Source organism: Saccopteryx bilineata, chromosome 6, assembly GCF_036850765.1.
Source record: "Saccopteryx bilineata isolate mSacBil1 chromosome 6, mSacBil1_pri_phased_curated, whole genome shotgun sequence".
Lineage (NCBI taxonomy): Eukaryota > Metazoa > Chordata > Mammalia > Chiroptera > Emballonuridae > Saccopteryx > Saccopteryx bilineata.
The window spans coordinates 153,061,707-153,086,783 of NC_089495.1; the positions used below are offsets into that span (position 1 = coordinate 153,061,707).

A 25,077-nucleotide genomic window follows, 5' to 3' on the forward strand; every position below is an offset into this window, starting at 1 on the left:
AGGTTAGTAGAATTGTATTCTCAGTCACCTCAAAGCAGCGGTGGAACAAGTGTTTTGTGTGAAGCTTTTTAAAGTTGGAAATGACCTGCTGATCCATAGGTTGCAAGATTGAAGTTGTGTTGGGTGGGAGGCAGAGGACTTTCACGAATTTGAACTCATTGAGAATGTCATCTTCAAGACCAGGTGGGTTGGCTGGAGCATTTTCAAGGACTAGTAATGCTTTCATCAGGAGTTTATTTTCTTGAAGATATTTCTTCACTGCAGGACCAAAGACGAGATTTACCCATTCAATAAAAAACTGTCGGCCCTGGCCGGTTGGCTCAGTGGTAGAGCGTCAGCCTGGCATGCGAAAGTCCCGGGTTCGACCTGGCCAGGGCACACAGGAGAGGCGCCCATCTGCTTCTCCACCCCTCCCCCTCTCCTTCCTCTCTCTCTCTCTTCCCCTCCCACAGCCGAGGCTCCATTGGAGCAAAAGATGGCCCGGGCGCTGGGGATGGCTCCTTGGCCTCTGCCCCAGGCACTAGAGTGGCTCTGGTCACAACAGAGCGACGCCCCGATGGGCAGAGCACCGCCCCCTGGTGGGCATGCCGGGTGGATCCCGGTGGGCACATGTGGGAGTCTGTCTGACTGCTTCCCCGTTTCCAGCTTCAGAAAATACAAAAAAAAAAAAAAAATGTCGCATAACCCATGCCCTAGCATTGGCAAGCCACATAACATGCAGTTTTTCTTTAAGAATTTTGTGAGTCTTAAAGGCTCAAGGATTTTCAGAATGATACACTAGCAGTGGCTTTACTTTACAGTCACTGTTAGCATTTGCACACAATGCAAGGGTCAGATGGTCCTTCATGGATTTATGGGCTAGCAGCTTAGCTTCTTCTCCTCTGCGGTGATGAAAGTCCTCCAGGGCATTATTTTCCAAAACAATTCTGTTTCATCACAGTTGAACACTTGTTGGGGGATGTAGCCTTCCTTTGCGATAAGCGCAGCAAAACGTGCGATGTACTCCTCAGCTGCCTTAACGTCAGCACTCGCAGCTTCACCATGCCTCACCACCAAGTGGATGCCAGATCTCTTCTTGAAATTTTCAAACCAGCCGTGACTTGCCTTAAATGTATCTTCTGCTGCCTCTTCTGAGGTTGACGGTTCTTTCTTCTTCAAGTCACCATAAATAATACGTGCCTTTTTGCGTATTACAGTCTCTGTCACTGTATCTCCGGCCAGCTCTTTCTCTTTCACCCACTAACAGAAGCTTCTCCATTTCTTCATGGATATTTGTCCTTAATTGGGACAGAATTGCAGTTCCTTTCGCTGGATCTGCGCTTTGGATGGCATCCTTTTGTTTAAGGATGGTACAAATTGTAGATGTATTGTGGTCGTACAGCCTTGCCAGTTCAATCACTCATACACCAAGCTCATGTTTTCCTATTATTTCTTGCTTTACTTCTATCAACATCTTTCTCTTCTTTTTCTCACCACTGTCCTTTACACTCACTTTCTTCGGCCCCATGATAGCACACAAAAAAAGTTAGTAGCCCTGGCCGGTTGGCTCAGCGGTAGAGCGTCGGCCTAGCGTGCAGAGGACCCGGGTTCGATTCCCGGCCAGGGCACACAGGAGAAGCGCCCATTTGCTTCTCCACCCCTCCGCCGCGCTTTCCTCTCTGTCTCTCTCTTCCCCTCCCGCAGCCAAGGCTCCATTGGAGCAAAGATGGCCCGGGCGCTGGGGATGGCTCTGTGGCCTCTCCCTCAGGCGCTAGAGTGGCTCTGGTCGCAACATGGCGATGCCCAGGATGGGCAGAGCATCGCCCCCTGGTGGGCAGAGCATTGCCCCTGGTGGGCGTGCCGGGTGGATCCCGGTCGGGCGCATGCGGGAGTCTGTCTGACTGTCTCTCCCCGTTTCCAGCTTCAGAAAAATACAAAAAAAAAAAAAAAAAAAAAAAAAGTTAGTAAAAATGCAAAAATGATGCAAGAATGAGTACAGTGCACGAGGTTCGATGATTCTGCGGGTAACACGTGAGAGAGAAAGAATGAGATGCTGGTGTTGTGCTGCCAATACTGGACCCATGTGCCAACGCACCAACTGGTGGCAGCTTCCTGAATCACGACTCGTATCTTGGAATTTCGCTCAGTTCTCGAACAAAAATACGGACCGAGTTGCAGCTCATATCTTAAAAAAATTCGTATGTTGGTCTGCTCATATCTCAAGGTACCACTGTAAACTGTTATATCAATAAAGTTAATAAAAGAAATTTAAAAAAAACAAAGAATTGGCAGTCCCTAAAAGCACGCCCCAGCAGCCAGGAGAAGGGCGGCTGCAGTGGGGACGGCGGGCACCCACCTCCTGCAGAGTGGCGGCGCACAGCTCGATGGCGATGTACTGGAACTGCCGGTCCCGCTCGGTGCAGAAATAACGGATCACGTTCGGGTGCTCGTCCGATTCTCGCAGCAGCTGGACTTCGCGGTCCGCGAAACTGAAGCACTCGGGGAGGATCCTCTTGACCGCCACATCACGGTTGTCGAACGTGCCCCTGCAGGACAAGGAGCAGGGCCGGGTTGGGAGGTGTCAGGGGCTGTGGAAACGACAGGAGACCCATGGACCCATAGAGCTCCTTCTCCCATTGACACAGCAGCCCCTCACCAGCCTCACAGCCCAGGAGGCCCCAACCACACACCAGGCAGCCTGGGGTTATCGCTTCTCTTCCGGGCAGGAACTCTGCCACCTGAGTCCCAGCTATGCCCCTGGAGCCCGGCATGGCGCCTGCAAGATGACAGGCGCTCTCGCCTGACGCGGCGAAGGCTCAGGGCTTTCCAATCCACTCACCGGTACACAATTGTGCCCTCAGCTCCATGGCCCAAGACATCCTTAGGACAGAATGAAATCTTCCCAACCATCACCATGCTGGTTTCCTCATCTAAGACCAACAGGAAGAAGAGGTTGTGCTAAACAAACACAACCCAAACAACCTTGCAGTTAGAATGCCTACTAGCTTCCTGAGCTCAGCTGAAGACATGGCCCCTCAGAAGCTCTCTGGAAGGCAACCCCCTGGAAGGCGAGAGCTGCTGGGGCCACTCCCCATTCGTGTCCAGGGCCACCTCCTCTCCCTGTCTCCTGTTCTTCAGTCCCGCCTTTGCGTTGCTGGCAGAATGAATGTCTCACACCTTCCCAAACACAGGGGTCATGGCAGCTGCACCTCAAAGATGTGCACCCGAAGCACTGGGGAAGCAACAGCGATGCTGACATGCAGCCTGCGGCTGAGGACGCGGAGGGCTCCTGTCCTGATGACCAGCCTCAGTGGACTTCCCAGGCAGGGAAAGTGGACCAAGAGTGGCCCTTTTTCCCTTGGGCCCTGGCTGGCCTCGGGAATGCTGTCTGGTTAGCAGTGATGCCCAGCCTTTGTGGGGCAAGATGGAGGGAGGGACAAGGGGCCCCCAGAAGGCCCTCTGAGGGGAACAAGGCCATGGGATGAAACAGAACCCAAAGTGGGAGGGAGTCCAGTGAGGACCTGCTGAACCCTTGGGAACAGCAGCATTTCATGAGCCCCCTGGGAAGGCCATGGTACACTGTCTCTCAGGTGACACACAAATGAAAGAGCAAACGGCACCAAACGGCACCTGGTTTTACCCTCATCGTCCTGCTCCGGGTAGGGGCTGATGGCCGCCCTGGAGGCGGAGCCACTGGAGTGCAGTGAGTGGTTGGAGGCTCTGGGGGACGTGCTGGGGCTGCTAGTCCCTGAGCTCTCCGAGTACAGGCCAGACGAGTCCAGGAGCTCGGTGTCCGGAGCCAGGTCTCCAGGTGTGTGGAAGGGCAGCTGCTGCTGCTGCAGGAGCTGGATTTTCTCCAGTTCCTTCTGGAACTGTCGGTGCTGGAGCTGCTGCTGCTGATGCATGCTCTGGGAAGAGACACACACATCCGACAAGTGCAGCTGGTCCCCAGGACACCCCCCCCCCAGGCAGGCAGGCAGAGGCTCCCTGTGCCAGAGGATGCAGGTGCACTTTCTGCGGCCCTACAGGGCGGGAGGAGACCAGTGGGAAGGCACAGGAGGCAAGATCTGTCCAGTGGCTAGAGGTCTTTCTGCTCTAGTCAGATTTCCCAGTCCAGCCAGTCGCCCCACTGGAGGGGCTGTCAGTGGCGAATGGCCACTAGGCAGGGGCAGCAGAAGAGGGACTTTCATACAAGTCTGGAAGTTCTTACAAACATGAAACCGAATAGGAAGAATGGTTGAGAGTGTGGTGGGTAAGGGAAACTGGCTTGCTGCTACTATGGCCAGGCACCTGAGAGAAGGCAGTGTAGACCATCAGTAATCCAGAAGCAGAGGCAACTGGGACTCAGAACCTGGCAGGCAGCGGCCCACAGCCACACAGCAGGGTGTGGCAGGATAGGGCTGAGACACAGGACCAAGGTTCCGTTCCCCATCACTTCACCATGCTGCCTTCCTTCCCTACACCCCCATCACCCCTCACTGACTCTGAAAGTTCATTTGGGCATAGCCAGAAACACAGCAGTCTGTGATGACTGCTACTCAGCCTTGGGGGCGGGGTGACTGGAGGGGCGGGTGGTGTCCAACAGCCCACTGGGAGTTTTCCAGTGCTCGTGCCCTATCTTAACATCGGGCTGAAATCCTAGAAATGCTGCCTATTAACTGAGTAACCTTGGGAAAAGAATTTAACTCCCAGAGCTCAGTTTCTTCATTTGTGGGTAGGGAATAAATAATAATGACCTCACAAAACTATGTAGGGTAAATAAAACAATGCAGGGAACCATTCAAACAAATGGAAAGTGCCCTGAAGTAAAGGGTTTACCGTGGGAATGAGCTTCCCGAGCACTGTAGCCTCAAGAGATAACACTCTGGTGCTAAACAACCGGATGAGGGGATACTCCTCTAGTGTATTTCATACAACAGTGCCCGACCTACACAACTTCGTGATTTTCGCTCACTTACTGCCACGAGAAAGTGGGAGGGACCACCAGGCTGCCGTTTCCACTGAAGCTGATATCTCTAACAGTTTTTAAGGGAAGAAAGTTAAACAGATTTTATCTACTATGACTATTCTTAAAATAAAAAGTATGGTTAACTGTTCAAAAGGAACTGTATGCAAGGTTCCCAAATCAGTTTGTAGAAACGATAAGATATAGGTACAAAATCATCCCTTTTTGAGAAGCTGGTGTCTCTAATTACAATTTTTTTTTTTGAAGATTAGCAACTATTAACTTTTAAATGTGAAAAGAAATATATCTGCTTGTTGGCTGTTTTTGTCTGGACCTCATGGACATCAGGTGATGAGCGCTGAAGTTCAGAAATGAGCGGAAGGGCCCAGGGAAGGCTTTACCAAGGGGTAGGTGATGATGAAGGCCACCCAGCCGATGAGCAGGAAGGTGCTCAGGATGATGGTGGCTATGTCCTTGAGCATGGAGTCCACTGGGGCCTCAGGCTTGGCAGGGGTGTGAGTGAACTTCTCCTCCACATCCTGAGAAATGGTGGTGGGCGCATTCTCCGATGCCTGGTCGGCCAGGTGGATGACCTTGTCGAGGAGAGAGTGACTACATCACTGCAGAATTTCCAACAATAAACGAGCCAACTGAAAGAAGTACTATTGGTCACAAGAAATGACTATACTATAAAACGTGCTGGAGTTTTTAAGTCCACCCAAAGAGCACAAGGCCAGACCATCATTACCTTTTTCAAAGTGACTGCCTTGTGATGAATTATGGTTGTGATGTTATCAATACTCAAAAGCAGTTTTCAGACCAATACATTTGAAAGTGCCTTCAGACCGTATATTCTTTCAAAAATCCTTCTTTGATGACAGATTTAGTAGTTGGGAAAACTGAAATCATTAGTAACAAAGTCTGAAGACTGGTAGTCCATTTGGAAATGCCATTTCAGGTAAAAAAGGAAAAATGCACGTACACACATGTGCATGCATACATGTGGCTCTAAAGTAAAGCAGCTTCTTAACGTTGCTCGTAACTGTCAGTGCAACTCAAGTATTCCACTATTTTTCAAAGTTTTTGAAAAGCATTAGAACCCTTTGTTGAAGAAAATTTTATTTAGAAGCCCCAGATTAAACTGGATAAAAGTAGTCTCTGTCCTAGTGCCTCAGACACTCTGGAATTTCAAGCATAGTTTAGAAACACGTGCTGACTTGTTTACATACATCTAGTGCTCTAGGTGCGCATTCTGCACTCATTTGCCTGGTGAAATGAACAGGCAGCCTCCTCGGTGGGTGGGCGCAAGTTTGGGCATCCCCCACGCACTCACAGCTCGTACCCCCACCCCAGACGTCTACCTACAGTGGCCTTCCTCCCCCTCCAGTGGCTGCCCTCCTACCAGGCATGGGGGTGTATGTCATGGCTGGTGTGCAGCAAGCAGGTGAGTAATGTTTGCTGAGCATGTGACCAGGGACAACACTCATCTGGTTATATTTGTTCAAGTGTGTTTGTTAAATGCACCTCAGAGTATTTTAATGAATGTTTGGAAGACGCTCTGTTCAAGATTAGACGATTTAAATATAAAAATCTCCACTGTGGCTATCTCTGAATATAAGATTATGGGTAACATCTGATTTTCTTCCTTATACTTTAATTTCTAAGTGTTTTATTTTATTTTTATTTTTTTGTTTATTTATTTATTTTACAGAGACAGAGAGAGTCAGAGAGAGGGATAGATAGGGACAGACAGACAGGAATGAAGAGATGAGAAGCATCAATTATTGTTTTTTCGTTGCGACACCTTAGTTGTTCATTGATTGCTTTCTCATATGTGCCTTGACCGCAGGCCTTCAGCAGACCGAACAACCCATTGCTTGAGCCAGCGACCTTGGGTCCAAGCTGGTGAGCTTTGCTCAAACCAAACAAACCCACACTCAAGCTGGAGACCTCGGGGTCTCGAACCTGGGTCCTTCCGCATCCCAGTCCGATGCTCTACCCACTGCGCCACCACCTGGTCAGGCATTTCTAAGTGTTTTAATAACAAATATGCTTGACTTTAATAAGATCAAAATCAGATCACGATTTTAGGGCACCAGTGCTATCCAAAATCACTGTTTTAGGACTCAATGTGTTTTCCCAAGCTGGCTACCTCCAGAGATGAGGGCCAACACAGACAGACTGCCCTGAATATTAAATGCTGACCTGACTTCTTTTCCTTTGTCTCTGGATAAAATCTAAATCTCTAGAGTGAATGTTTTGTGACCATGGTCCCCACAGCAGCCAGCCCACTCTCGCCGCCCTCTGACCCTGACCGCAGCCCAGGCATGTTCGCAGCCACCAGGCCCCCAGACAGGGCTGCAGGGGCTGCCAAGCCCAAACTGCGTACAGACCCCCATCCCACCGACCTGCTTCAGCCCCTCCTGCAAAGACACTCTCTGGCCTCTCCATCTGCTCTGTGTGCCAGAAAGCTGCCCAAATGGGCAGACCAATGGTCTCCCCTGCCCTCTGCTTTCTGATTAAGACACCAGCAGGTGACACAGAGGGAGGAAAATAAGGTTAAGTTCTGTGGAGCTGCTGACTAACCTCAACAGAAGCTCTGGGCTCCTGGTCTGGGGCCCTTTCCCCTCCTTCCCCTCCTGCCTCAGGCTAAACTAGTAAGAGAACCCCTGGAACTGTTCTCTGTGTGAGCAATCCCTCTATTAAACTCCCCTCAAACTACCCTAAAATAGGAGGCCATCTGTCTCTAGCTGCCTCTCTCTCTCCAGGCCTACAGAAGGGCATCCCAGATCAGAACCTCATGACAGCTACCACCTGGGCAGGCCCCCTGCTGCCGAGCGCTCTGTTCCGCAGGTGCCCTGGGTCCTGCCGGCCCAAGCCTCGACCAGACTACGCAGCCACAGAGCCTCCGGTCTCCCCACTGCCTCTCCTTGTCCTCACTCTGCTACCAGGGTGGTTCAAAATTTGGTAAAGTGGCTCTTCTGTAGCCAAGTGATCCCATTTCCCACCGGTGCCCACCTGGTAGCCTGGGATCTGGTCAGGCCTGTCTTGCCAGCCCCACAGTTGGGCACACCAGGGTTGGTGCCACCTCCGGCCTTTCCCTCCGCTGCTCTGCTCCCTCGGGTGCCCTCTGCCTCTCTGCCACCATCAGTCCTGCTGTCCTTCCTAAGCTTCCGCTAATCACCATCTCCTTCCTCCCCATCAGTCCTTAGCAGGGCGGCATTTGCCATGATACCGCATTCCCCTTCCCTCCTGAGTGACCGTGAGCTCTAAGGCGTGGGCCAGGCTGCACCCTCCACGCAGACAGCTGGTAACTGTTCACTTCCCACTCACTTCCTCAAAGTTCTTCTTCTCCGAGTCGGTGGGAATCACATTTTCCCGGTGTTTAGGCAGATTGTTGGGGAATCTCTCCAGCATCTTGGTAGATGCAGACAGTGGGGTTTCATGGTGCCCTAGGACAGGAAACAGAACCTTTCATGAGGACAGTGTCCCAAGTGCTGGCAGCATTCAATGCCAAGCTTAGGCAGCCGTTGCTATCCACAGAGAGTCCCACAATGCAAACATGGACATTTGTAAAGGGAGAGAAAACAGGAGGCAGTTACCAGAAAATTCTCATCAAGACAGAAATTTTGTTACTTACTGGCATGTATACAGTATTCTGAATACCATAATAAGGAGCAAGAAGTCTCCTTGTCATGAGAGGAATCAGGACATTGGGGATACGTCCCAGAGCAAGACTTGTGTGTGTGATTCCTAACTAGGTTGTCCACTGCTGAAGCACTATGAAGCTCTGTTAAAAGTTCTGGGAGGTCTCCCTTTGGTGCTTACCCTTGTAACATCACTCCACCAAGGGAACCAGCTTCCCATCTCGATTTAAACTGCTTAGGGGGGGCTCTATCCCTATTACCTAAACGTGAGCTTCCATCCTGGTAGTTGGGAGTTATTCACGAGAGAGCACTAGGGCATGTTTGCTGGAAGGCGAGGGGGTCTCACGGTTCTCTCAGCATTCACTGTTCTCCACACAACTACTTTACGACTACCTACTATTCAGTACACATTTATTGAGCATCTACTGTGTAGCAATGACCAGTACAGAGACAGCATTGAATAAGAAACTAGGACTTGATATGGTTTCACAGTCTGTTTAGCTTTAAAATGAAACGAATCCTCACACCACCCAAAAGAGCCAGTTCGCCTCCCCAGTGGGGCGTCAGTGCCCTGACATGTGTTCCTGTGTGTTCTCCTACTGGGATCTTTCCACCATTCTCCCAAACCTGTTTTTGATGGTTTTATGATGTATCATCAAGATACAAACAAATGCGAGCTAATCCAAGCTATGTCCATTTCTTTCAGGGAAGCCTAATTTTGTCTTGAACTGGCCACCAGTTGCTCCTCATTGGCCAAAGAACTCCAAGACAAGCTTTGCTGGGAAGCAGGATTTCCTCATGTGTGGCCTGACGCTTTAGCCTTCTGACTCAGACCTCCTGGGAGGGCCCGGGGGTCTGAATGGGAGTATCCTCGGGTGCCTCTGAGGCTAACAGAAGACCTCTACTCGAAGAGAAATCAAGGTGTGCCTTCCACATGCCACCTTGGGCTGCAGTGCCCTGCCTGCCCACTCTGGCACTCCAAGTCCCACCCCTCCAGCTGGACCCCTCCCAACAGACTGCCATGGATGTGATCAGCCCCTACTCCTCTTCCTCCTGTAGTTCTTATAAATAGGCTTTTCCCACAGCCGGGCCTCAGTACTACCCTGCTTCACATCCTGAACCAACTATGCTACAAATGGAATCACGAGATCTCTAAACACTTTTATGCAAACAACACCTGGGCTTTAGTGACAGAAGCACAGGCCCTGCCCTGGACCTTCTGAATCAGGGTCTGCAGGGGCCCAGGTGAGGCTGAGAGCACCCAGGTAAGGGCCGCTGCTCTCAGGCAAGCCAGAGACCACGCCACTTGAGCTAAGTGGACTCATTTTATTTTCAAGATTAATGTGATGTGGGGATATATCTTTAATTTCTTCCATAAAAATCAAGTCAAAGGACATACATAGTTCAACATAAAAGAATATATCCTTTGACTGTAGCCTCAGTCTACACAAGGACTGTCGAGTAGCCCAATGGTCTCATTTGTAAGTGGCTAGGCTTTGAAGTTCCCCAAAAGGGCCTTCAGAACTGCGGGGTGCTTCCATCATGACTTCTTTATAACTTGCAGGGTTTTTCAGTTTTCTTACTTAGGCAATTTTTCCATTTTAAAAGGATATCATATTGCAACTGAACCATGATATTTTTTTCCATGCTTTTTATAGCAGGGGTCGGGAACCTATAGCTTGCGAGCCAGATGTGGCTCTTTTGATGGCTGCATCTGGTTCACAGGCAAATCTTTAATAAAAAGAAATAACATTAAAAATATAAAACATTCTCATGTATTACAATCCATTCATTTCCTACCGCTCATGTTCATGGTTGTGGGTGGCTGGAGCCAATCACAGCTGTCCTCCGGGACAACACCAAATTTTTATTGGATAATGTGTAACGTACATGGGTCGTTGTACGGCTCTCACGGAATTACATTTTAAAATATGTGGCGTTCATGGCTCTCTCAGCCAAAAAGGTTCCCGACCCCTGTTTTATAGTCTTACATACACTGTACCTTTCCTTAGTTTCTAACAATCTTTTTCACTTCCCAGCCGTTAGCAGGTGGTCTCTGTCCCCCTTCACTGGTACCCAAAACTAAGTAGCCTTGTCATTTTTTTTTTTTTTTTCATTTTTCTGAAGCTGGAAACGGGGAGAGACAGTCAGACAGACTCCCGCATGCGCCCGACCGGGATCCACCCGGCACGCCCACCAGGGGCGACGCTCTGCCCATCCTGGGCGTCGCCATGTTGCGACCAGAGCCACTCTAGCGCCTGGGGCAGAGGCCACAGAGCCATCCCCAGCGCCCGGGCCATCTTTGCTCCAATGGAGCCTTGGCTGCGGGAGGGGAAGAGAGAGACAGAGAGGAAAGCGCGGCGGAGGGGTGGAGAAGCAAATGGGCGCTTCTCCTGTGTGCCCTGGCCGGGAATCGAACCCGGGTCCTCCGCACGCTAGGCCGACGCTCTACTGCTGAGCCAACCGGCCAGGGCTAGCCTTGTCATTTGTGTGGCCTCATGCATGCTTTCCAAACTACTTCTGTTCAAAAAAAAAAGATGAAATTATTTTGTCATCTCCTTGCCGGTATTTGGTAAAAATAATTACAGAAAGAAAAATGGCTACAAGGAGTCAGGATGAACAGAGAAGGACAAGACCTGGGCAGCTGCAAAGAGCTCGAGTACACCCAGTTTCCTCTCTGCTCTCTGGGTGACACCCAGTTACCTGCTCGGCAGACCCAGCCGCCAAGGCCCCGCCCTCCCCCACGCCCCCACTTCCCTTCCCAGAGCCCCGTTCTGCCCTGTCTCTGCCTTGTCTCTGCCTTGTCTCTGCCATGTCTCTGCCCTGTCTCTGCCATGTCTCTGCCCTGTCTCTGCCTTGTCTCTGCCATGTCTCTGCCTTGTCTCTGCCATGTCTCTGCCCTGTCTCTGCCTTATCTCTGCCATGTCTCTGCCTTGTCTCTGCCCTGTCTCTGCCCACTCTGCCATGTCTCTGCCTTGTCTCTGCCCTGTCTCTGCCCTGTCTCTGCCCTGTCTCTGCCCACTCTGCCATGTCTCTGCCCTGTCTCTGCCCTGTCTCTGCCCTGTCTCTGCCTTATCTCTGCCCACTCTGCCATGTCTCTGCCCTGTCTCTGCCTTGTCTCTGCCTTGTCTCTGCCCGCTCTGCCATGTCTCTGCCCTGTCTCTGCCTTGTCTCTGCCTTGTCTCTGCCCTGTCTCTGCCCTGTCTCTGCCTTGTCTCTGCCCTGTCTCTGCCTTGTCTCTGCCCTGTCTCTGCCCTGTCTCTGCCCTGTCTCTGCTTTGTCTCTGCCTTGTCTCTGCCTTGTCTCTGCCCTGTCTCTGCCCTGTCTCTGCCTTGTCTCTGCCCTGTCTCTGCCTTGTCTCTGCCCTGTCTCTGCCCTGTCTCTGCCTTGTCTCTGCCCTGTCTCTGCCCTGTCTCTGCCTTGTCTCTGCCCTGTCTCTGCCCTGTCTCTACCTTGTCTCTGCCCTGTCTCTACCTTGTCTCTGCCCGCTCTGCCCTGTCTCTGCCCGGGACCTTCGGTGGAGCAGCGACAGGGAGGATGATGAGGAGAAACCTCACCAGTCCCTGCATGCCCTGGAACCCTGACTTCCCTCCTGCCGACCCCACCCCCGGGCTGCATACCCACCTCTCACCACCTCTGGGGCTGGGGGGTGGCACAGCTGGGGTGGCAGCACAGAATGGGCAAATCAGATTCAGGAAAAAACCCTGTCCTGCTGCAATTACTTGGAACACTTGCCAGAGACACAGCCCTTTTCACCTCTGCCTTCATTTGTCACACCCACTGCCTTGGGCTGTCATCTCAATTTCTTATCTCACTGGCTGATAGGGCCTCCAATCAAACCCCATGGTCATTAGTGAGGTAGTAACAGCAGGAGAAGGAAAATGGACCGTCTCACACACATCCAGGATTTCTGTGATGGCTCCAGGTCCAGCCTCCAACCCTTCACACCACTCTCAGTCCCTACTGGTTTCAACCCTCTCCTTCATCTCCTCCCTCCCCCACACCCTGATACCAACTCCAAGTGAATTCTTCCATAGAAACCGCTGTGGTTTCTTTAATTATAAATGGAAGTAACTAGGGTACCCACCTCATACAGGGTTACTGTGAAAAAAAGGGAAATGTATTTTAAAGTGCTTAATAGAATTCCACGTGTCAGAAAATTGCAGCCCTGGTCAGCTGGCTCAGTGGTAGAGCACTGACCCTGTACGTGGCTGTCCTGGGTTCGATTCCCAGTCAGGGCACACAGGAGAAGCGACCACCAGCTTCTCCTCACCTCCCCCTTCTTTCTCTCTCTCTTCCCCTCCCATAGCCATTGCTTGAAGGATTTGAGTGCACCAGCCCCAGGCACTGAGGATGGCTCCATGTAGCCTCTACCTCAGGCATTATAAGCAGCTCAGTTGTGAGTACTGGCCCCAGATGAGCAGAGTATTGGCCCCAGATGGGGGTTGCTGGGTGGATCCCAGTTGGGGAGCATGTGGGAGTCTATCACCCCTTCTCTCACTTAAAAAAAAAAGTAAATTGCACAAAATTTACAATAGATCATGATCCATGTAACAACATTTTGGTCAATGATGTACCACATATAAGACGATGGTCCCATAAGATTCTAATAGCTGAAAACTTTCTATCCCCCAGTGGCATGGCCATCACCCACGAGTTTGCAGTGATGCTGCTGTAAACAAAACCACTGTGCTGCCCATCATATAAAAGTATTGTACATATAATTAGGCACAGAACATAATACTTGAAAATGAACGTCTAGGCCCTGGGCGGTTGGCTCAGTGGTAGAACGTCGGTCAGGCGTGTGAATGTCCCAGGTTAGATTTTCATTCAGGGCACACAGCAGAAGCACCCATCTGCCTCACCACTCCTCTCCCTCTCACTTCTGTCTCTCTCTCTCTCTCTCTCTTTTGTCCTCCCTTCTTGCAGTCATGGCTCACTTAAGAGTGAGTTGGCCCCAGGCGCTGAGGATGGCTCCATGGCCTCCACCTCAGGCACTAAAAAGTGGTAGGGTTGTATTGGAGCAAGGGCCCCAGATGGGCAGAGCCCTTAGTGGGCCTGCCAGGTGAATCCCCGTCGAGGTGCATGTAGGAGTCTGTCTCTGCCTCCTATCCTCTTACTAAATAAAAAAAAAAGAAACATTTATGTTACTGGTTTATGGGGGTTTTTTTGGAGTATGTTTTTAATATACATACTTTTTATTGTTAAGAGTGTTCTGTTTCTACTTATAAAAAATTTTGCTGTAGCCTGACCTGTGGTGGCGCAGTGGATAAAGCGTTAACCTGGAAATGCTGAGGTCGCCGGTTCGAAACCCTGGGCTTGCCTGGTCAAGGCACATATGAGAGTTGATGCTTCTAGCTCCTCCCCACCTTCTCTCTCTCTCTCTCTCTCTCTCCCTCTCTGTCTCTCTCTCTCCCTTTCTCTCTCCTCTCTAAAATGAATTAAAAAAAAAAATTAAGGCCCTGGCCGGTTGGCTCAGCGGTAGAGCGTCGGCCTGGTGTGCGGGGGACCTGGGTTCGATTCCCGGCCAGGGCACATAGGAGAAGCGCCCATTTGCTTCTCCACCCCCCCCCCCTTCCTCTCTGTCTCTCTCTTCCCCTCCCGCAGCCAGGCTCCATTGGAGCAAAGATGGCCCGGGCGCTGGGGATGGCTCCTTGGCCTCTGCCTCAGGCGCTAGAGTGGCTCTGGTCGCGGCAGAGTCATGCCCCGGAGGGGCAGAGCATCGCCCCTGGTAGGCAGAGCATCGCCCCTGGTGGGCATGCCGGGTGGATCCCGGTCGGCCGCATGCGGGAGTCTGTCTGACTGTCTCTCCCCATTTCCAGCTTTAGAAGAAAAAAAAAAAATTAAAAAAAATTTTGCTGTAAAATAGTACTCCATGTTATGCTGGTAGCCACCTCAAATATCTCGTGTTTACCGTGTCTTTTGATTCTATCATTTTCTCTTGGGCTTGATTTAATCTTGTTGCTCTGGTTTCTTTAACGGTACTGTGCTGTAGGGGCTTGTGGCCTAGGAGCAGCAGGCTATACCATTTAGCCTAAGTGTGCAGAAGGAAGTACCATCTAGGTTCGTGTAAATGCCCTCTGAGATGTTTGCAAAATGACAAAATGGCCTAACAGTGCATTTCTTAGACTGTATCCCATCATTAAGCAACACGACTGTACTTAGTATTTGAGGTTTGGAACAGCAAACAATTTTTGAGAATTGACTTGGCAACATAGCTACCCTGTTTACTGCCCTTGAGAGTAAAAATGTTCAAGGTCTGAAAGACCACGTAGGACATGAACTCAGCACAATGGTTGACTGTAACCAGCAAGGTTGGCTTTGCCCACCAGGGGGCAGCACATGACCTGAGGTGACCAGAAACCAACTCACCGATCAGAAGCCAGTAGTTCCTCAGGTAGTTGAGCTTGTTTTTTCCTTTGAGCCCAGGGTTAAACTTCAGGTCTGTGCTGGGTGTGATCACACACTCCCCTTTGTCCCCAATGGTGACACCATCTGTCTGGGGGCCTTCCAGCAAAGGAAGAGTGCTACCTCGGGGCTGTAGAAACAGAACTGAAGTGAGGGGGTGGGGCTCTTGCAGGGGAACAGACCTTCCTGTGACTGTCCTAAGCACCTAAGGGACCGTCATACCCCCAGGTGGGGCTGGCCCAAGGCAGTCAGAGCAAGACACAAAGGCAGTAAGACTGGGCAGTACAGGCTCCCCCAGGATGTGACAATGCTGTGCGGAGGTCTTTTAACGTGGGCACCTTTTCAAATTCTTTTGTCTGGGAATTGGGAAGAGGGAGGGCACATGTGGAATCCCAAGCAGCTACTATGAGAAGCAGTGTGAGTGAAGGGCAGTGCCAGGGCATCTACCATACCACCACCGATGCACCTGCTCGGGGCGGAGTGAGCTCCTGCCACAAGCCCGCTGCTGGCTCGGGCATTGCTGGGCCTCAACCGAGGCAGGCAGGCGCTGCCCAGCTCACGGGAGCAGCTGGCCAACTGAACTCACTGGAAAGACAAGAGATGACCAGCAAATGGCTCAAACACCGTGAGGACCAAACAGCAGCAGGGATCGGGAGGCCTCGAGGGGGACAGTGTGCTAGAGGTGGCTGGCAGGAGCCGAGGAGGCCTGGAGAGGTCACGGAAGGACAGAAGGATCTGAGCAGGGGAAAGGAAGAAGGGAGAGGGCTGGGAGAGGGAGGCACAGCCTGAACAGAGACTGAGAGAGATGAACAAGGGACTTGGGAAACCACTGAGAAGATGCACATAGTTAAACACCAGCCATATGGCAGAGACCTGGGCAGTTTAGACATGAACACAGGAAAAGGGGAATGAGAGGGCTGCCTGGGCCTGGTAAGCTGCCTTTGTCATGAGCTCTCCCTGAAAGCAGAAGGTGGTCATTTTTGAGGACCTAAGATTTGTATTTTGCATTCTAATCAACAGGATGTTTATATATGATTCAAAGTCATTCTTCACGAATATAAAACAGGAGCAGTTAAGAGACTGCATCTGTGAGCCTCCCCTCCTCCCATATTGGACTTACCACAACAGCAACCCCTTCGTGCACCATTGAGGGGGAGGCATAGAGGCTAGTTGAGTATTTCCCAACATACAGGGTGGGCCTAGGAGAAAAACAGATACATGCATTCCAGTCCTTTTAATTCTAGGCTTTTCAGAGAGAAGAATCACAGCCCCAAATACCACCCAGCAGAATAACCAGATTAACTCCTAATCCCTCTGGGGCTATGAAGGCAAGAGTCCTGCCCTGAGAGCCAGGGGAACTGGACTGCAGGCCCCAGCTGCACTCACTGTCTATAAAAGTGTGCACAAGTCACGTTACCGGAAACCTTAGTTTCCCTGTCTACAAATGACAGAGCTGTACTTGACCACCCCCCATGACGGCCTGCCGGAAGGACCACATGCAATGATCACCCGGGAGAGACTGAATGCTCACAATCAGCGCAAAACCTCTAGGACGACCCTGACCAGAACACTTTGACAACTGGGCTGACTCCAGAATCACCACCATTCGTCTTGTCTGGAGGGTCTACAGAAGCCCTGAGAACCAGACAACTGCTCTAATCTGGATGCCGAAAGCAAAGGGTTGCAGAAAAAATTCCAAACTGGGTGAGACTTCCAGTCCCCCACTAGGTAGTCTGATCCCGTCCGAGCCACCAAGGCGGGGGTGTGGTTTCGCTTTGTGGTGTCAGACCTTCTGGTTACTGTCAATAGCCAGTGCAGTTACTCAATTCTGGAAACCTCTCTCAACAAATACTGTACATTTGAATGGTGGTGCATACTTTAGAAAACATATCCATACATATTATCTTATTTGATCTCCAACAGCTCTCTAAAGTGGAAAACAGGCTCAGCAAGACTGAGGGACCCATTAACAGGTGGGGATGGACAGAACAAGCCCAATGAGCCTTGGACACAGCCACTGGAACACTGTCTTTCTGATTTTTAAAATGAAAATAATGTACAGTAAAAAATTCAGAAAATACAGAAAGTTGAAAAATAAATATTCCCACCATGTGAGATATAGCCAAACTGTACTGTGAACACAGGCCCTCTCCTATCCCCATCCATAATTTTAACTCATTTAATATTCCAGAGTTCTGCAGCATCTAGGAGGCCCCAGTCCTCATCTCCTGGGGTTCCCGACTGCGTCAGCCCTGGCTCCTGGTATTTCTCCTGGCTTCAGACACGCCTGCCTGAGCCCCGGCCCGCTACGCTGCGGCACGACTGGAACGCCACGGTCACAGCGGCCGCTTCCGGCCCGGGTTACCCGACTCACGTCAGCTTGCTCTTGGCCTCCGTCTCCTTGGGGAAGGGGTACTTCCATTTGGTGATGTGCCCCACCTCCCCGGACATGAAGGTCAGGTAACGCAGCGTCTCCACAGCAACGTTGACGTGCGGCACCTTCCTCAGGCCCTCCCGCTGCCAGACATAGAAGGCCACCACGGGAGAAGCATAGTTCTGGATCCACAAGACATCACCAGATTCACTGTCCACAGTCACCACCAGCCCATCGCCATTGGACACAAAGTGGGACATCTCTGCACAGATCAGACAAACAAAGCCATGTCGAGTCTCACCCCGTCTGGCAACCACATCCTCTGCTCTCCAGACAGCCCCTCAGCTAGAGGAAGCAAGACTTCTGGAGTCTTCTCAGACTGCCCTCAACAGCTTCACTCGTTTCCAATAAACCTGCTCGAGCTCCACAGTCAGCACACTGAGAGCCGCCTGGTTCATCAACATAAGACAGGACTGCTCTCTGGAAGGCAATTATCAGGCGACGTTGGTTAACCTTCCATCTGATTACTGAGAGAAGATACTGAGGAGAAAGGAGCCAATGGAGATGCATCTGAGAGCCACCCTCAGACCTCCTGACGCAGCTCAGTCTGGGATGACCACCTCTGACCACCGAGGGGAGTGCTGTCAGACGTCCAGACACCAGCGTCAAGTTGGTGAAACTGGTTTTTAGTTTTCATTGATTTGGGGAATGTTTACTAGAGAAATAACGAGAGGATGAGCCACATTTAGGCAGTGAGTTGTTCATGTCCCAAGTTGCTGTTTAATTCTGCTTCCCGTGGGCTTCTAGCAAACTCCTTCTGTGACAGAGAGGGACTCGCCTGAGCCCTCCCTCCTCTCAGGCTACCCTTGCTGACATTTTACTCGGGCTTCCCTCCACACTTCTCACCAAACCCTGCCTTCAACACTGACTGCGGAAGTATTCACTGTAAGTCCACGGAGAGTTCAGAACCTGGTATCTTAACAAAGAAGCCAGCTTTTCTTCTGGAGTGACCTTTTTCTCAGAGATCACAAGAACCGCCCAGGCTTGCAAAGCCACTGGGAGCACTTACTGTAGTCCACATCGTCCTCGGGCAGTGAGGCTGCGTAGTCGAAGTAGGTGGCATTCCACCGGAGCTCTCGGGTCTTGGTGTCGTACATGGTGATGGTGTATTCTGGAGAACACACAGTGGCCCGTTATCCGGAGGGGCCAGGGCACCTCCTGAGGCGCTGACCTCATCTAAATTACCACAGGCAAATCTTCCCTAAGCTGACTGTAAGAGACGCCCAGGCCATCCGTGTGGGAAGGGAAAAGGCCACGTGGAGAATGGGAGACCCATACACAGGAGCGCATCCAGCCGATAGCATGTGGAGCAGAGATGCGCCACCCCTGCTGTGCCCTTGAACTCAAGACTCACAGAACCATGAGCAGTATCATAGTGTTGTTTCATGCCACTTAAGTTTTGGGGTTGCTTATTCTATAGCAACAGATAGATGGCATTAGAAATTGGTACCCAAACGTGGGAAGGGGCCATAACAAACACCTAAAACATGTGGCACTGACTAGGACCGGGTGGCAGCTGGAGACTGAAAGGGCAGTGAGAAAACTGCTGCTGGAAGCCCGTGAAAGGTGACCAGCTGTGTAGTGGCGACACACGAAGACTGCTGCTTGTAGCAACTTAGAAAAGCCAAGCACCTCATGAACTTGTGGGTTTGGCTAAAATGGTTTCCAGGCAGAATGCAGAAGGTGCCGAATGGCTTCTCTTAACTGCAGTCATATAGTAATGCAAGATAGAAAAGCTAAAGAAGAAACAACTTGGTTCTTAAGCTGAATACAGAGGAAATATAGAGGGTTCAGGCTTGATATTCCAGCTGAAAAAGATTTTCAATGTAACAAATGGTCCCAGAGTCAAGATCAAATCCAATCCAGGATGAGGCAATAAGCCCCTTTCCACCTCAGAAAGAGTTAAGGTGGTATTTCACAGACCCTCTACGAGGTAAGAAGGTTCTCAGAACCGTGAGAGTGTTGTCTATAGCACAACATAGGCAGATTGTGGGTATGACTTTAGTCTAATAGAACAGACTATAATTTGACACATGCAAAGTCCATAAAGTTTTAAAAGGAGTAATATCAGCATGGGCTAAAAGAACCAGACAGTCAAAACGAAAAAAGAAAAAATAAAACCCGAAACCAAAGGCCTCTAATCCCCAACTTTTAATGGACAAGAAACAGATTTAGAAAGCTATAAAACACAAACCATTTCTTATGGAAAATAAAGGACTTCTCAGAGGGCAAGACCGAGAGCTGCTGAAAGAAACGCATTAGGGAACCAACCCCAGTCCAGGGACCCTCCCTGCCTTCAGAGCAGGGACCTGGAAGCACCCAGCCCAGTAACTGCGGGGCGCCTCTCACCGCTTCCCTTTCCCGGGACCTTTGCTGCAGCAAGGTCTGTCTGCCTGCTGCGGGGGTTGGGGGAGCCTCGCAGACTGAGGCTGTGACTGGACTTCGGGAGACTTGGGAAGAGCTGAGTACAGTTTCCATGTGGGAGGGCTGGCTGTAATCTATTATAGCCCAGAAGGACTGTGGCCCATGTCTGCAAGGATGATCACCACCACTCTTCCCATGGAGAGGCTGAGCCTATTTCCCCAGCCCTGGATTCTGGGCGGCCTCAGAACTTGCTTTGACCAACAGATGGCAGTGGAGGGGGTTCCAGAACTTCTGAGCCCAGGCCTCGGACACACTGCAACATAACATCCACTTTTACTGGAAGGGAGGACCCACCATTGTGGGAAGAAGGCCAGGCTCTGTGGAGAGTTGAGCCAAGGCCAGCAGCATGTGGAACGGAGGCCACCCATCCCCGCTGAGCCTTCCTGGAGTTTCTGACCCATGGAATCTTGGGCAATCAAGTAGCGGCATTTGAAGCCACTAGGTAAGGGTGGTCTCTTCTGCAGCAACGAAACAACAGAGACCTTCCCCTCCTAACAAGAGAGCCAGTCGCCATCTACAGGGCCCCAGGTTTGTCTCATTCATTCTTAGAAAAGTACTCTTTTCCACAGCCTGATGGAAGGTTCCATTTCTTCTTTAGAGCCTTGGCTACCTGAATGCTCAGACTTAAATTTGGTGCTCAATTGTAATGACTGGGGTATCATTTTTCCTTCTAGATATTTTCTTGCATCCCCTCTTAGTACTGTGTAAACCAGGGGTCCCCAAACTACGGCCTGCAGGCTACATGCGGCCCCGAGGCCATTTATCCAGCCCTGCCACACTTCCGGAAGGGGCACCTCTTTCATTGGTGGTCAGTGAGAGGAGCACTGTATGTGGCGATGCTGCAAAGCATGGCGTCGCTCATGTACAGTACTACTTCCAGTTTCGTGGGACACACATGTCACAGCTCCGGAAGCGCGTCGTATCACTTGTTACGGCTAGCAGTGACAAATATGGAACCGGACATTGACCACCTCATTAGCCAAAAGCAGGCCCATAGTTCCCATTGAAATACTGGTCAGTTTGTTGATTTAAATTTACTTGTTCTTTATTTTAAATATTGTATTTGTTCCCGTTTTGTTTTTTTACTTTAAAATAAAATATGTGCAGTGTGCATAGGGATTTGTTCATAGTTTTTTTTATAGTCCGGCCCTCCAACGGTCCGAGGAACAGTGAACTGGCCCCCGTGTAAAACGTTTGGGGACCCCTGGTGTAAACTGTGTGCTCCACACTTGGTGGGGGTGCCAGGGGGTGTCAGAGGCTGCGCACGCGGAGAAGAGCCCCGCAGAGAACGGCTCAGCACCCACCCGCTCACTCGCTTCAGCGTCCGAGCGCCGGCACCATGTCAGACAGGAGCGGTGTGCAGATCAGGAAGCAGGTGGTGTGGGGGGGGGCAGAAAATGGGCAAATACAATTTAGAAACGTGTAGTGACAAGTATTCAGAAGGCCCAGCTGAAAAGAGAGGTAACAGAACATGGCGTGGTGAGGAGGCTGCTGCTGACACCATCACGGGCTGGTGACAGGCGGTAAGAGGGCTGCTGTCCTGGTCAGGAACAGGCAGCTGAGGTGGGAAAGACACTTCCCAGAGAGGGTGACTCTGAGCAGTGACATGAAGGAAGACAGGACACTGGCCAGATAGGCAAAAATGTGCATACCCGGTAGAGAAGAACCCACTATTCCAAGTTTTTAAAAATAGCACTGCTTGTTCCGGAGCTGCAGGGAATTCATCCTGAATCGGAACCTGCTGACATGGAGGAAACGCGGCGAGGGAGGGGGTGAAAGAGGCAGCAGCTGGATCCCTGGGCTTCGTGGGCCGATTCAGTTCGGGCCATAACCTTCAGACAATGGGGAGCCACAGCGGGTTTTAGAGAGGCAAGCATGGTGGCAAAATGTGCTTTGGAGGAGACAGCTCTGGCTATCTTCTCAAGAATGAAGCCCAGAGGCAGAGACCTGTGGGGAGGCGACTTCAGGCCCTTTCTGGAAACAGGCAGTTTTGCACATGACGAGAGGTTCCTTCTTACCTGTCCGCCCAAGATACAGAAGAGAGGTTGAAGGGCAGAGACTATCTGCAAAGGCCGATGACAAAGTCTGCTGTTTTTCTCCGGTCAGAAGGTCAATAACATACCAGATGTCTTGCTTCTTACCTAAAACGACATAAGGATACACTGTGGTTTATACCCGATCTATGTGAAAAAAATGCCATTGCCAAACCAGCAGCCTAAGATGTCCTCTGTGCTGAGAGACCAGCCTGAAATTCTTACCATGTGGAAGACATTACCTTGTCACCTGCTCTGAGGCCACTGGAACTAATAATAACTTAATAACCCAGTCATGTATAAAAATTTCTCCAAACCTCATAACTGATAGATGGTATTGCTTTGGTTAGCGGCCTTAAATATCATATAAGTCTGGCCTGTAAAGGGCAATCCTTTTCCCATAGATTAGGATCTACATAAATGTAGAAATGTACCCAGGGGTTTATCTCTCTGGTAACCATCATTCATATATCCCAACATCCCTACTAATAAGCTCATAGGTGAAAAGGATCTGCAGCTACTGCTTATAACCCTAATGAGCTGGTACCTGTGACTGGGCAGTGGAGTTGGTTGCAACCTGGTGCTAATGAGGCCAAAGTTATCTCAGCCCCTGTCCCAGCCAGTAAGCTATCCCCTAGCCAGAGGCCACACCTCTCACCTTGCTCAGCTGATGAAAAGGTATGAACAGGTGGACGGCACAGCCAAACAACACTTAGGAAAACTCACACATGTACATCCACAGTATGTACACCAGACACCACGGTGGTGGGGAGTCGGTAGCATGGGCCTCCCATCTGAAGGTCAACACGTTCACTGTGACGCGCACGTTTCTGTTTTGTACGAGATGGCCTCTAGTTCCTTGTCTCTTCCTAACTTACTGGCTGTTTCCTATTTCAAGTGACTCTCAGAGGCAGAATACAGAGATGCCAGGAAGAATACAGGGCATTCAGATTTGCTAAAGCTACACTTAGCTCTAGCAGATGCAGCATCAATGCCAAGTCCACATGTGTGAAACTTTGTCCCAGGATCATAACTTGTTGTTCTCGACAACAAATCTCAATATGAAAAAGATCTAAAGATAGAGTGAAAACATCACCAAACAGCTGTGACCATGACCCCTTTCCATCTGGCATGGCATCTCTTTGATTACTTCAAAAACCATTATTACAGTCTCCATAACTCAGCTACAACTTTAAATTTTTTAAAAAAATATTTTTTTAACTTACTGATTTTAGAAAGAGGAAGGGAAAGAGAGAGAAAGAGAGAGAAACACCAATTTGTTGCTCTACTTATTTATGCATTCATTGGTTGATTCTTATACGTGCCCTAATCAGGAGTTGAAATCACAACCTTGGTGTATTGGGACGATGCTCTAACCAACTGAGCTACCCAGCCAGGGCAGCTACCACTTTAATGGATGAATTGGCAACTGCTGCACTTTTAAATATGCAGGATGAACTCACTTAAAGAGGGCACCAGACAAAGATGATGGAACTACAATATCCTAAATGCACCATAAGCGACGGGTCGCTGGGAGACCAAATAGAAAGCAGTGATACAGATGGTCAGAAGGTGCTCAGGTGGGCCTGGGGCATGGATGAGGAGAGAAAGCCAGGCTGAGCACTTCAATTCCCCTGGTTGGATGGGTGAGGGACACGGGGGTCCTCATTCTGAAGATGTGGAAGGAAGCCAGAGCCCAGGGTCCCTAACAAAAATTTCAGATTCGGCCTGTACTCGAGGCCCAGAAATGCATATCACTCCCAAGGCCTGAATAGGCACTGAGCACTTTCAATTCCTCAGAAACTGCTGTATAAATACAGGATATTATTACTACTACGTTTTCAAGATAAATACAGCTCTCCTTTGTGTTACAAACGCATTTTTATTGACATTTTGGCAGCAACATGGTAAAAGGAAAGCAGGTGATCTGATGCTTTGAAAGATGTGACCCCTGTAGGTATGAAGGCAGCTTATCTAGGCAAGCTGTTAAGTGCAGTTTTTATCCAATATTCTGATAGCAGGAAACACTATGAAAGCCCTATAATTAACAGGCAAGAGCCTGGCTTCCCTTTCTTGGCTCAGACTATTGTATTCACTTAAAATTTCAGTCCAATTGCTCCTGGGTATGTTGCAATCTTTTAACTGCAGGGTAGGTCAACACAGCAGCTAAAAGCTTGTTAAATGAGTAACCATATTCATGGTGTCAAGTCTGTTCCCAAGTGAGGGAACCCATTCTTAATTGTTCAGCTGATCCTGGCATGAACAAGCCCAACGGAGGCAAGAAAAGACCTTTCCCAGAGGGGCTGGTATGTGCGGGGCTGCCCACCTCTCTCCCAGAGACGACCCTATCCCAGATTCTGGGGCTCATTTCCAAAGGCTTCAAAGTTGCAGTGCTGAAAACAGGAGCTCTTACTTACCCATGTAGAGAATGCCATCTGAACTTCGGCATGGGGAGGCCTGTACCAGCTCTGGGATGGTAAAGGGAAGTTTCTGTAATAATAATAGTAAAAAAAAAAAAAAAGTGGGGGGCAAAGGAAAAATCAGTTAACCAAGTCTTATTATGCAATTATTACAATTTTACAGCACAATCTGTTTGTTGCCCAATTCTGCTTAAGAAAAAAAAGGAAAAGCACTGTAGATAGACGGCAGTTTTCCTAACTGGAAACCAAGGAGAAGGAGTGTCTCTGGCTTCCAGATCCGTTTGGACAAGCCCTCGGCTCCCAGGGCCCTGGCCCTGTAAACACTAACGCCTTTCCTTGGTGGGTCCCTCACAGTCACTCTTCCAGAGCACTTCTGGGGACGACCTAAACCTTTTCTGAACAGACTTACACAAATATGGAGAGTTATGCAATCTTTGAAATTCTAAGGGGGGCAGGAAGAATTCTTCTGTCTTGGAAAGTTGACCCAGAGCCAGCTAGACTGAGGAGAATGTCAATGCTTTTCTGAGGCAAAGTGAACCACGAGATTAAGTCTGAAGAGAAGCAATCTCCATGCCCAGCTGAAACTTCGAGAAAAAGCAGAAGTCATCATGATGTGGGCAATACAGGAATCTGAAGTGGAAAAGACGTTTTGGTGTTTTCTTCAGGAGATAATTCTCTACTGAAAAACAGAAGAAAATCGAACCTTCTGGTGTTAGAAGGAAGTTATGGTAGGTGCCAGGAAAAGAAACTCAGAGAAATCCATGTTACAACTGCATTTCCTCATAAA

General features: G+C 50.0%; 1 protein-coding gene across 2 annotated transcripts in view; it reads right to left on the reverse strand.

Moving 5' to 3' along the window:
• The window catches only part of ERN1 (endoplasmic reticulum to nucleus signaling 1), a 93,341-nt gene that overhangs the window by 15,330 nt on the left and 52,934 nt on the right, over window positions 1-25,077 (reverse strand). For both annotated transcript variants that reach the window (XM_066234446.1, XM_066234447.1), the window contains 11 exons: window positions 24,288-24,360; window positions 21,856-21,978; window positions 18,423-18,524; window positions 17,354-17,615; window positions 16,100-16,178; window positions 14,944-15,109; window positions 8,258-8,376; window positions 5,326-5,517; window positions 3,620-3,887; window positions 2,819-2,909; window positions 2,336-2,525 (listed from right to left, as the gene is read on the reverse strand). In XM_066234446.1, coding sequence (XP_066090543.1) covers window positions 2,336-2,525; window positions 2,819-2,909; window positions 3,620-3,887; window positions 5,326-5,517; window positions 8,258-8,376; window positions 14,944-15,109; window positions 16,100-16,178; window positions 17,354-17,615; window positions 18,423-18,524; window positions 21,856-21,978; window positions 24,288-24,360 — 1,665 coding nt within the window. The remainder of the gene's footprint in view (window positions 1-2,335; window positions 2,526-2,818; window positions 2,910-3,619; window positions 3,888-5,325; window positions 5,518-8,257; window positions 8,377-14,943; window positions 15,110-16,099; window positions 16,179-17,353; window positions 17,616-18,422; window positions 18,525-21,855; window positions 21,979-24,287; window positions 24,361-25,077) is intronic.